The sequence below is a fragment of the Mustela nivalis genome (genome assembly GCF_964662115.1).
Source record: "Mustela nivalis genome assembly, chromosome: 18".
Classification (NCBI taxonomy): Eukaryota; Metazoa; Chordata; class Mammalia; order Carnivora; family Mustelidae; genus Mustela; species Mustela nivalis.
Genome location: NC_139037.1, coordinates 11,629,976 through 11,643,397, shown reverse-complemented (window position 1 = coordinate 11,643,397; position 13,422 = coordinate 11,629,976). Strand labels below are relative to the sequence as shown.

Genomic DNA, 13,422 nt, shown 5'->3' with positions numbered 1-13,422 from the left:
CGACGACCCTCGGGGCGGCGTCGGGGGCCGCCTGGCGTTGTTCTCGGCGCGGGGCTGGCGGGACTCGCCTGGCCGGACGTGCGGGGGCGGAGACGGAGGCTGGGGGTGCGGCGGCGAGGGCTTGCCTTCCTCCCTTTGTCAAAAGAAGCGCCGCCGACCGGCCGCAAGTGTCTCTTGCCGCGCGGGTGCGCGCGTGACCAGGCCCCGGGGGCGCGGGGCGAGGCTGGGGGCGGGGCCGGACACACCTGGCGGCGCCGGGAAGGCGCGTGCAGCGGGCAGGAGCCTCGCCAGGTGCAGGGAGGAATGAAAGCCCCGGCAAGTTACCTGAGGCACACGGGGTTCCTAATAAGAGCTCTGACCTCTCAGGAAAAACCTTTTCAGCCCAATCTTCCCCTGATCCTTACACCTGGTCTGCGACGCCGCTAGTGTCTCAGTTGCAACCGGAGGGAAAAGGGAGGCTCAGATGGGCGGAAGACCCGAGATCATACAGCCAGCCAGTACCTTGTGTAAATGGCACGTGTTTTTTCCATTTGCCTTTTGATTTCGCTCACTGATAGTTGTGCCATGCAGGCGTTTTGAATTTCTCTGTTGTAGAATTTACTGCTGTTCCCTTGTATGACGTCCAGAAACCTTGACCACTTTGAGATTATGCAGGTTGACTTATGCTTCCCACTGTACTTTAGAATCAGTTGTATTTTTTTTTAAATCTGCCCGTATTTTATTATCCAATTAATGGCTGCATTTAATGAGGAGGAATGGACTCCTTTATGATACTGGGTCTTACTGTAGGCCTTCCCAGTGTTCAAGTCCTGTTTTGTTTTGTCCCCGTCAGGGCGCTTGATAATTACAGTTTGTCGTTTTTTCAGCTTTATTCTTATGTAGTATTTTATTGAAGATGTAATCATTTTTCCATTATTTCATATGTTTTCTCTTGCTTTTGTTCATATTTTCCACTGTTCTTATTTTGTATCTTGGGACTTCACCCCTTTTTGTTTTTGCCTCCTTTATTGTGGTAGCTAACGGTTATTTTTATTATTAATAATAGCTTTAATATCTGTAGCATCTGTAGTAGTGTCTGCTCCGTCATTTTTATCTTGGAAATTGGTGTCCTTTTTTTTTTTTTTTTTCACTTTTGGCCAGTTTACCTAGAGGTTTTTCAATATTATTGATGTTTTCAAATAACCAGCTTTTTGGTTTTATTGAATTTGTTTTTTTCTGTTTTTTTTTTTTTTTTAAATTTCTATGCTTACCTTTATTATTTCCTTTCTTATGTTTGCTTTGGGTTTAATTTCCTTTTCTGATTTCTTAAGGTGGAAGCTGCGATCATTGATGAAAAACTTTCTTCTTTTCTGATACAAATAGTGTAATGCAATGTTTTTTTTTTTAATTTTTAAAATTTTTTAGGATTATATTTGTCAGAGAGAGAGCATAAGTAGGGAGAACGGCAGGCAGAGGGAGAAGCAGTCTCTTTGCTGAGCAAGGAGCCCAATGCAGGACTCTATTCTAGGACCCCAGGATTATGAGTGGAGGCGAGGGCAGAGGCTTGACTGAGCCACACAGGTGTCCCTAATGCAGTGTTTATACTTAACAGTTAATATAGTAAATAGTTTAATGCTGTATTACTACTTCAGCTATGTCCCTCAAATTTTGTTATGTTGTGCTTTCATTTCCATTTAGTTCTTTGATTTTTTAAACTTTTCCTTGTGACTTTTCACCCCTTGGTTATTTAGAATTCTGTTTAACTTCCAAATATTTGGAAGGAAGGAATTTCCAGATCTCTTTCCATTAATTGATTTTTAGTTTAATTCTGTCAAGGAATATACTTTGTTACAAATTTCAGTTCTTTAAAATTTGAGGTTTGTTGGGTGCCTGGGTGGCTCAGTTGGTTGGGCAACTGCCTTCAGCTCGGGTCGTGATCCCAGAGTCCTGGGATCGAGTCCCACATAGGGCCCCCGGCTCCACGGGGAGTCTGCTGCTCTCTCTGACCTTCTCCCCTCTTCATGTGCTCTCTCACTGTCTCTCTCCCAAATAAATAAATAAAATCTTAAAAAAAAAAAACAACCCAAAACTTGAGGTTTGTTTTCTGACCAAGTATGTGACCTATCTTAGGAATTTTTAATATGTATTTTAATGACTATTGTGCTGTTGGTGGTAGAGTCTTCTATAAATATGAAATGGGTCAGGGTGGTTTATAATATGGTTTAGTTCTTCTGTATCCTACTGGTTTTCTGTCAACCAATTCAGTCACTGAGAAAAGAGTATTGATGTCTCCAACTATAATTATGGATTCATCTGTTTTTTCTTTCAGTTCTGTCAGTTTTTGCTTCATGTATTTTGAAGTTGGTAGGTACAATATATTTAGGATTGTTAGGTCTTCTGGTCATTTGACACAATGATCAGGTGTTATCTATCACATCTATTGATCAGGTGATATCTATAATACCACTCTCTGGTAATATTATTTTGAAGCCTACTTCATTTGATATTAATATAATCACTCTAGCTTTCTTTTGATTAGTGTTTATAAAGCATATCTTTTTCATACTTTTACTTTTTTTTAAAGATTTTTATTCATTCTAGAGAGGGACAGAGAAGAATCGTGTGGGGGGGAGGGGGAGGGGAAGCATAGGGAGAAGGACAAGCAGACTCTGCTCAGCATGGAGCCCCATGTGGGGCTTCATCTTGGGTCCCCGAGATTGTGACCTGAGCCTGAACTAAGAGTCAGACAAAGTGTGTCAGTCAAGCACCCCCATCCTTTTACTTTTGATCTAGCTATGTTTTTATGTTTCAAACTGTGTATCAACAGCACATAGTTTGGCCTTGATTTTTTTTTTCCAGTTAGACAGCCTCTGTCATTTCATTGGTGTATTTATACCAATTATCAGTGTGGTTTGATTAAAACCTACTGTCTTGCTAGTTTTTTCTACTTGTCCTATTTGGTCTTTGTTCCTATTTTCTTCCTTTTCTACTTCTGGATTAATGGGTACTTTTATGATTTCATTTTTTCCCTCCACTATTGGCTTATAATTTATATGTCTTAAAAAAATTTTTTTGTGGTTGCTCTAGAGTTTATAATGTAAATCTGGAGTTAATTCACAGTGGACCTTTAAGTAATATTGTACTGCTTTATGTATAAGATCATATATATATGTATATATATGTATATATATATATATACACACACATATATGTGTGGGCAACTGCCTTCAGCTCGACACATATATGTGTATATATATACACATATATATATGTGTATACACACATATATATGTGTATATATATACTCCCAATTCATCATCCCATCTTTTGTGCTATTGTCATGTATTTTGCATATGCCATAAGCCCTCGAAACTACTTTTTGACAAATCAATTATCCTTTAGAGTGATTAAAACTAAGAAAAAGTTTCCTTTAGAGTCATCTTTATTTTAACTACTCCCAGAGATCTTTATTTCTTTGTGTAGATCTAGGTTTTTGTCTGGTTTTATCATATTCCTTCTACCTAAAGAACTGCTTTAAATATTTTGTGTAGTACAAGTCTACTGGTAATGAGTTCTCTATGTTTTTGTTTGTTCAAAAAGGTTTGGATTTCAGTTTTTTTTTTTTTTTAAGATTTTATTTATTTATCAGAGGTGGGGGGGGAGCGAGCACAGGCAGACAGAATGGCAGGCAGAGGCAGAGGGAGAAGCAGGCTCCCTGCTGAGCAAGGAGCCCAATGTGGGACTCGATCCCAGGACACTGGGATCATGACCTGAGCCGAAGGCAGCTGCTTAACCAACTGAGCCACCCAGGCGTCCCATCAGTTTCATTTTTTGAAGAATATATTTGCTGGGTATAGAATACTGGGTTGATAGATGCCCTCCTCCCCCCTTTTAAAGTACTTTACAGATGTCACTGCATTATCTTCTGGCTTGTATAGTTTCTAAGGAAAAATTGGCTGTGACTCTTTATCTTGGTCCTCTATATAATGTGTCAGCTTTCCCTCTGGCTACTTTCAAGACTTTCTCTTTAACCTCAGTTGTCAGTGGTTTGAATATGTTGTATTGCATATGGTTTGGCTTGCTATTTATCCTATTTGGATAAATTATTTGAGCTTCTTGGATCTATCGTTGGTATCATTCCTTTTTTTTTTGGAGAATTCTCAGTCATTATGTCTTCAAAACTTCTGTCCCAATCTCTCTTTTCCTTTTGGGATTCCAGTGATGTGTTTGTTAGGCTGATTGATACTGTACCACAGCCTTTGGATTCTCTAATTTTTCATTCTGCTTTGTCTTTGTGTTTCATTTGGGTAATTTATTTTTAAAAAGGATTTATTTATTTGAGAGAGAGAGACTGTGAATAGGGGGAGAGCAGAGGGGGAGAGAGAGAGAGAGAATCCTAAAGCAGACTCCCTGCTTTATCAATAATCAGGAGTCAGCTGCTCAACTGATTGAGCCACCCAAGTATCCCCTTTCTGTCCATTCTGAAGAGGCAAGGGACTATCCCAGTAGGTGGTGTTTCCCCCAGTGATATGTAAAGCTCTATAAACAAGTTACTGTTTGTAGGGATTGTAGGGGTTTGTAGGGGTTCCAAGGCAGATCACATCACTAATAACAATATCTTCCTTTTTCTCTCTTCCAGTTCTACCTTCATAGTTCCTGGGCTTCACCCAAATACTGCAAAAAATGAACAAATCCCAGGTGAGTTGATTGTTTTTCCCAACTTTATTTTTCAGTGCATCTGAGGAAGTTTATAAGGAAGGACCCAGAGAAAGGTGAAATAGAATAGAAAGGAAAACAGTAAGAATGGTTGATCAATACTAGCAGCCAAACAGCAAACGAGTTGTCTTGAATTGATTATGTGAGTGTTATGTCCTTGGTTCTCTGGTATTAGTTCTGAACAAATTTTAAGGACCTTCACATAAATGGTGTTTTGGACAACATCCCCAGATACTGTGGGTTTATCAGTTTGTCTCCGGTTATTTTATATCGCATTCTTCACTGCAAATGCAGGGTTTTGTGTGTATTTTATTCTTTCAATCAAATTAGTATGATGCCAAAGAATTCAGTAAATCTCTGGGTGTGTATTTAAATTCAACAGCCTCCACGAGTGCCACTGTCATTACTTTCTTGACTAGCTTTCCAGAGTGTATATGTACATATTTATACAAGTACAAGTATAGGTTATTTTTTTTTTTTAAGAATTTTATTTATTTCTGGGACGCCTGGGTGGCTCAGTTGGTTAAGCAGCTGCCTTCGGCTCAGGTCATGATCCCAGTGTCCTGGGATCGAGTCCCACATTGGGCTCCTTGCTCAGCAGGGAGCCTGCTTCTCCCTCTGCCTCTGCCTGACTCTCCGTCTGCCTGTGCTCGCTCTCTCCCCTCTCTCTCTCTGATAAAAAAATAAATCTTTAAAAAAAAAAAAAAGAATTTTATTTATTTATTTGACAGAGAGAGATCACAAGTAGGCAGAGAAGCAGGCAGAGAGAGAGGAAGGGAAGCAGGCCCCTGCTGAGCAGAGAGCCCCATGTGGAACTCGATCCCAGGACCCTGAGATCATGACCTGAGCCGAAGGCAGTGGCTTAACCTACTGAGCCACCCAGGCACCCCTACAAGTATAGGTTATTTTAAGATAGCATATTAATCATGCTGGTTTGTTTATATGTGTTTTTTTTTAAGGTTTTTTTTTTGTGTGTTTTTTTTTTTTTTTTTTTGAGAGGGTAAGTGAGAGAGGGAACACTATGAGAGGGAGTGGCAGAGGGAGAAGCAGGGTCCACACTGCACAGGGAGCCCAATGTGGGGCTCAATCCCAGGACCCCAGGATCATGATCCAAGCTGAAGGCAGATGCTTAACTATCTGAGCCACCCAGGTGCCTTATATGAGTTTTATTTTGTTTTTATTTAATACACTTCAAGGTTTTTTTCTTTTTTTTTAAAAGATTTTATTTATTCATTTGACAGAGAGAGGGGGATGACACAAGTAGGTAGAGTGGGGAGGAAGAAGCAGGCTTCCCACTGAGCAGGGAGCCCAATGCAGGGCTTGATCCCAGGATCCTGGGATCATGACCCGAGCCAAAGGCAAATGCTTAATGACTGAGGCCCTTCTAGACTTCATTTTTTCAGAGCAGTTTGAATTTACAGAAGATGTGATCAAAAAGTAGAGTTCCCATATTCTCCTTCACTCCTTCCACACAGTTTACCCTTATTAACATCTTGCATTAATGTGGTATACCTGTTATAATTCACGAGTCAATATGGACACTTCAAAATCTGTAGTTTACATTAGGGCTCATTCTTGGTGTTGTACGCTTTATAGATTTTGACATTATATGACAAGTATTCCCCACTGTAGTTTCCTAGAATAGTTTCCTGGCCTATCTGTTCATGCTTATCTCCCTCTCCCTGAGCCCCTGGAAACCACTGATCTTTTTACTATGTGCATAGTTTTGCCTTTCCCAGAATGTCATATAGTTGGAATCATACAGTATGTAACCATTAGTTTCTTTCACTTAGAAATATGCATTTGAGTTTCCTGTATGTCTTTTCATAGCTTGATCATTTCATTTTACCACTGAATAATATTCTGTTATATGGTTGTACCAACATGTATTTATCCATTCACCTATTGAATGATTGCTTCCAAGTTTTGATAGTTATGACAGGCGCTACAAACATTCATTTGCAGGAGATAAAATAACTTGAGTAACTACAGAGGAGTGTAATTGCTAGACCATATGGTAAGGGTGTGTTTAGTGTTGTAATAAACTGCCAGAGTGTCTTTGAAAGTGGCTGTGCCATTTAGCATCCCTATGAGCAGTGAATGAGAATTCCCGTTGCTCCATAGACCTTGCCAGCATTTGTTGCTGTCAGTGTTGTGGATTTTGGCCATTCTGATAGGTTTGTAGCAATATTTCATTGTAATTTGAAATTCCTGTATGACATGATGTTGAGCATGTTTTCCTATGTTTATTTGCCATCTCTATATTTTCTTTGATGAATTGTCTGTGAAGGTCTTTGGCCCATTTTTAAATCAGGCTGTTTGCTTTCATATTGTTGATTTTTAAGAGTTCTTTTATAGAATTTGGATACCAGTCCTTTTTCAGGTATGTGTTTGCAAAGATTTTCTCCCTATCTGTGGCTTGTCTTTTCATTCTCTCAATTTTGTATTTTTATCACTCAATGTCTGAAGTCTCCATATCAGAAGTTTCCTCATTTTTTTTAATTGTATAATGTAACATATATACAGAGGAGTGTTTAAAGCTTTGTGATACTCTTTATATACATTACAACAATGTGTATAATAAATATGTATGCCTTGGGTGCCTGGGTGGCTTAGTTGGCTAAGCGTCTGCCTTCGGCTCAGGTCATGGTGTCAGGGTCCTGGGATCGTGTCCCTCATCTGGCTCCTTGCTCAGTGAGGAGCCTGCTTCTCCCTCTCCCTCTGCTGCTCTCCGTGCTTTTGTTCTCTCACTCTCTCTGTCAAATAAATGACTTTAAGAAAATAAAAATAAATAAATATGCATGCCTTAATAATAAAATGGGCATCCATGTACCATACCCAAGTTAAGAAACAGAACATTCTCTGGGGTGCCTGACTGACTTACTCAGTTAAGCATCTGCCTTCTGCTCAGGTCTTGATCGCAGGTCCTGGAATCGAGCTCTACATTGGGCTCCCTCCTCAGCAGGGAGCCTGCTTTTCTCTCTCTTTCTGCCCCTCCGCCCTGGTGCACCTATAGGCGCTCTCTCAAATAAAATTTTAAAAAAAGCAAAACATTCTGTGTTCCTTATGATACATTTTCTGATTCAGTCCTCCTAGTAGGTAGCCAGTATCTTGATATTTCTGTGAATTATTCCCCTCCTTTCTTTAAAGATTTTGTAGCTTATCTATATATATTCCTAATTAATATAAAATTCAGTTTTGAGAAACTATAACTGGAATTTATATTACTTTGTTTTGCATAATTTTCTTTCTGGTTGGTGGGTTTTTTCCTTTCCTTCCAGACAATAAGATCTAAAAATGTCCTTATATGCACCCATGTTCCCTTTGTCAAGACTTGGGTGTTTTTTGTTTTTTGGGGAGCGGTTTAAGAAAAATTTATTTAAATTCAATTAATTATTATATAGTATATTATTAGTTTCAGAGGTAGAGTTCAGTAATTCATGAGTTGTGAATAATACCCAGTTCTTATGACATCATGTGCCCTCCTTAATGCCCATCATGCAGTTACCCCATCCCCCAACCCACCTTCCCTTTAGCAACCCTCAGGTTGTTTCCCATAGTTAAGAGTCTCTTATGGTTGTCTGTCTCTCTGATTTCATCTTATATAATTTTCCCCTCTCTTCCCCTTCTCCTATGATTCTGCTTTGTTTCTTAAATTCCGCATATGAGTGAAATCATATGATACCTGTCTTTCTCTGATTGACTTATTTTGCTTAGCATAATATCCTCTAGTTCCATCCACATACAAATGTTAAGATTTTATGGTGTTTTTTTTTTTATGGCTGAGTAATATTCCGTTGTATACATACACCACATCTTCATCTGTTGATGGACATCTAGGCTCTTTCCATAGTTTGACTATTGTGGACTTTGCTCCTGTAAACATTGGAGTGCAGGTGCCCCTTCAGATCACTACCTTTGTCTCTTTTGGGTAAATGTGTTTTTTGGTAATCATTGTTTTTTCAAGTTACATTAGCCAGTGTTCACTAAAGAGATGTAACCATTCATGTGTTATTAGTGGTAGTCTAAAATGATACAACCTTACTGGGAAGTAATATGGCACAAATGATCAAGTAAGCATAAGTCTAATTGTATCTAGAAATTTTGCTGTATTGGGTAAAGATTTCTAGGAGAAAATGAGCTGAATAGAGTCTCTGGGTCATAGTCTGGCTTCAGCTTTTCTGAGTTTCCAAAAATCCCATTTGGAAATGTCATTGGCAAGGTCATGAGGAAGATAGGAAAACATAGGCTCACATAGTTGGGCCATCTGGCAGGGTCAAAGTGTGGATCAGGTATAGAATGTCTGGTAGAATATAATTAGAGCAGGTGGGTTGCTCTATATTCTTTATTTCTTAGCTCACTGGGCAACAGCCACCTCTCAGGAGTAGATTATAGCAGAACACAAGAAGTGAGTGTCTTCATCTGATCTAGGGCAGCTTGGTGTGGAGGGGAAAAATAGATGCCATCACTACATGTTCAAACCAAGTCAGACCCCATATGGCTAAGAATCTGGGCCAGGCTCACCCAGGCATTCTGCCCTCAGGTTGAAAAGGTGGTACAGTGCGGTCAGCATCTTGTTTATGACAGCCCTCAAAATGCTTGCTTTTGAATCAAACAATTACATTCTCTATGACAAGCAGTTTGGTATCAGTAGAGAATCAATGCCATCCTGCAGTCTCCTTGAAACTTTGCCTAGGGATTTCCTTTGGCTCTGATATTGATCGTTTTTTTTGCCCCTTCCCATGTCTTTTGTCTTATTTGGGTTACTGTTGTTTTACTGGAATACATTCATTCTCCAGTATCTTCTTAAGAAAGGGTATGTGAGAGATATGTTTTGTAGACTTTGCATTTGTGAAAATGTCTTCCTTCTGTTGTGATACTTGCTTGATAAGATAGTATGAATGTGTATTTGTCCATTTGTTGCTTTAGTTCTCTTTGGTGTTGCTTCATGTAATTTGAAGCTGTGTTATTGAGTGTGTGTGCATTTATAATTGCTCTCTCTTCCTGGTGGTTTTACCCTTCTGTCATTTTGGAATGCCCTTCTGTGGTTATAGAAATACAGCCATACCTGCCTTTTTATGATTAGTGCTTTTGTGTTGTATTTTTTAAGTGGTTTCTGTAGGGATTACGGCTTATATACTTTACTAATCATCTTGAATTAATATTTTACAACCTGGGGACACCTGGGTGGCTCCATTGGTTGAGCGTCTGCCTTTGGCTCAGGTCATGATCCTGGGATCCTGGGATCGAGTCCCACATTGGGATCCTGGAGTCCTGGGATGAAGTCCCACATTGCTTCTCCCTCTGCCTCTTTTGCTTCCCCTGCTTGTGCTTTCTCTCTCTCTGACAAATAAATTAAATCTTAAAAAAATATATATACTATACCACCTCAATATGATCCAAGAACAGTATATATTATATTGCAATGAATTGTAGCTTTTGTTTATCTCTATGTATGCCTTTTATTTTACCCTTTTTTTTTTAAGATTTTATTTATTTATTTGACAGACAGATATCACAAGTAGGCAGAGAGGTAAGCAGAGAGAGAGGAGGAAGCAGTCTTCCTGATGAGCAGAGAGCACGATGCGGGACTTGATCTCAGGACCCTGAGATCATGACCTGAGCCAAAGGCAGAGGCTTAACCGACTGAGCCACCCATGTGCCCCTACCTTTTTTTTTAAGATTTTATTTATTCATTTGAGAGAGAGAGTGCACGCCACACAAGCAGAGAGGAGGTTCAGTATGGTTCAGAGGTAGAGGGAGAAGTAGACTCCCCACTGAGCAGGGAGCCTGACATGGGATTTGATCCCAGGACCTGGAGATCATGACCTGAGTTGAAGGCAGATATCCAACCATCTGAGCCACCCAGGCAGTGCCCCTATTTTACCTTTATTTTGAAAAATATTTTCCCTGGGAAAAGAATTCTAGGGTTTGTTTTTTCTCTCAGTACTTTTTTTTTTTTAAGATTATTTATTTATTTATTTGATAGACAAAGATCACAAGTAGGCAGAGAGGCAGGCAGAGAGAGAGAGGAAAATCAGGGTCCCAGCTGAGCAGAGAGCCTGATGTGGGACCCTGAGATCATGACCTGAGCCTAAGGCAGAGGCTTAACCTGCTGAGCCACCCAAGCCCCTCTTTCAGTACTTTATTTTTTTGATTTTCTAAAATTTTATTTTTTTCAGTGTTCTAGAATTCATTCTTTATGCACCACACCAGTGCTCCATGCAATACATGCCTCCATAATACCCACCACCCGGTTCACTCAACCCCCTACCCCCTTCCCTCCAAAACCCGCAGTTTGTTTCTCAGAGTCCACAGTATTTCATGGTTTGTCCCCCCCTCCAATTTCCCTCAGCTCACTTCTCTCCATCTCCCAATGTCCTCCATGTTATTCCTTATGCTCCACAAGTAAGTGAAACCATATAATTGACTCTTTCTGCTTGACTTAATTTCACTCAGCATAATCTCCTCCAGTCCCATTCATTTTGATACAAAACTTGGGTATTCATCCTTTCTGATGGAAGCATAATACTCCATTGTATGTATGGACCACATCTTCTTTTCCATTTGTCCATTGAAGGGCATCTTGGTTCTTTCCACAGTTTGGTGACAGTTGGCCATTGCTACTATGAACACTGGGGTACAGGTGGCCCTTCCTTTCCCTGAATCAGTATCTTTGGGGTAGATACCCAATAGTGCAATTGCAGGGTCATAGGGAAGCTCTATTTTTAATTTCTTTTTTTTTTTTAATTTATTTATTTGACAGACAGAGATCACAAGTAGGCAGAGAGGCAGGCAGAGAGAGAGGAGGAAGCAGGCTCTCCGATGAGCAGAGAACCCGATGTGGGGCTCGATCCCAGGACCCTGGGATCATGACCTGAGCCGAAGGCAGAGGCTTTAACCCACTGAGCCACCCAGGCGCCCCTATTTTTAATTTCTTAAGGAATTTCTACACTGTTTTCCAAAGTGGCTGCACCAGCTTGCATTCCTTTGAACAGTATAAGAGGGTTCCCCTTTCTCCACATCCTTTCCAACACTTGTTGTTTACTGTCTTGTTAATTTTGGCCATTCTAACTGGTGTAAGATGGTATCTCAATGTGGTTTTGATTTGAAACTTCCTGATGGCTAATAATGATGAACATTTTTTCATGTGTCTGTTAGCCATTTGTATGTCTTCTTTGGAGAAGTGTCTGTTCATGTCTTCTGCCTTTTTTTTTTTTTTTTAGGATTTTATTTATTTATTTGACAGAGATCACAAGTAGGTAAAGAGGCAGGCAGAGAGAGAGGACGAAGCAGTCAGTCTCCCTGCTAAGCAGAGAGCCCGATGTGGGGCTTGATCCCAGGACCTTGGGATCATGACCTGAGCCGAAGGCAGAGGCTTTAACCCACTGAGCCACCCAGGTGCACCTCTTCTGCCCATTTTTTGACTTGATTATCTGTTTTGTGTGTGTTGAGTTTGAAGAGTTCTTTATACATCTTGGATATCAGCTCTTTGTAGTGTCATTTACAAATCTCTTCTCCCATTCCACGGGTTGCCTCTTTGTTTTGTTGACTGTTTCCTTTGCTGTGCAGAAGTTTTTGATCTTGATGAGGTCCCAAAAGTTCCATTTTCGTTTTTGTTTCCTTTGCCTTTGGAGACCTATCTTGAAAGAAGTTGTTGTGGCCAGTGTCGAAGAGGTTACTGCCTATGTTCTTCTCTAGGATTTTGATAGATTCCTGCCTCACATTTAGGTCTTTTATCCATTTTGAGTTTATCTTTGTGTGTGGTGTAAGATAATGGTCGAGTTTCATTCTTCTACACATTGCTGTCTAGTTTTTCCAGTACCATTTATTGAAGAGGCTGTCTTTTTTCCACTGTATAATTTTTCCTGCTTTGTCGAAGATTATTTGATCATAGAGTTGCAGGTCCATATCTGGGCTCTACTCTGTTCCCCTGGTCTATGTGTCTGTTTTTGTGCCAGTGCCATGCTGTCTTGGTGATCACAGCTTTGTAGTAAAGCTTGAAATCAGGCAACGTGATGCCTCAGTTTTGTTTTTCTTTTTCAACATTTCCTTAGCAATTTGGTGTCTCTTCTGGTTCCATACAAATTTAGGATTGTTCCAGTTCTTTGAAAAATGCCGGTGGAATTTGGATCAGGATGGCACTGAAAGTATAGATTGCTTTAGGCAGTACAGACATTTTAACAATGTTTATTCTTCCGATCCATGTGCGTAGAATGGTCTTCCATCTTTTTGTGTCTTCTTCAATTTCTTTTTTTTTTTTAATAAACACAATATACTTATCAGTACTACTGTTTTTGTTTTTGTTTTTAAGATTTTATTTATTTGACAGAGAGAGATCACAAGTAGGCAGAGAGGCAGGCAGAGAGAGGGGGGAAACAGGCTTCCTGCTGAGCAGAGAGCCTGACACAGGGCTCAATCCCAGGACCCTGAGATCATGACCTGACCTGAAGGCAGAGGCTCAACTCACTAAGCCCCCAGGGACGCCCCATCTTCTTCAGTTTCTTTCATGAGTGTTCTGTAGTTCCTTGAGTACATCCTTTACCTCTTTGGTTGGGTTATTCCCAGGTATCTTATGGTTCTCAGTGCTGTAGTAAATGGAATCGATTCTCTAATTTCCCTTTCTATATTTTCATTGTTAGTGAATAAGAAAGTAACTGACTTCTGTACACTGATTTTGTATCCTGCCACATTACTGAATTGCTGTATGAGTTCTCGTAGTTTGGG

General features: G+C 40.1%; 1 protein-coding gene across 4 annotated transcripts in view; it reads left to right on the top strand.

The window, feature by feature from the left end:
- Positions 1-13,422, top strand: part of ZFP1 (ZFP1 zinc finger protein) — a 40,685-nt gene that overhangs the window by 15,318 nt on the left and 11,945 nt on the right. For all 4 annotated transcript variants that reach the window (XM_082712283.1, XM_082712280.1, XM_082712281.1 and 1 more), the window contains one exon: positions 4,619-4,677. In XM_082712283.1, the coding sequence (XP_082568409.1) occupies positions 4,663-4,677 (15 nt within the window). In that variant the 5' untranslated portion in view covers positions 4,619-4,662. The remainder of the gene's footprint in view (positions 1-4,618; positions 4,678-13,422) is intronic.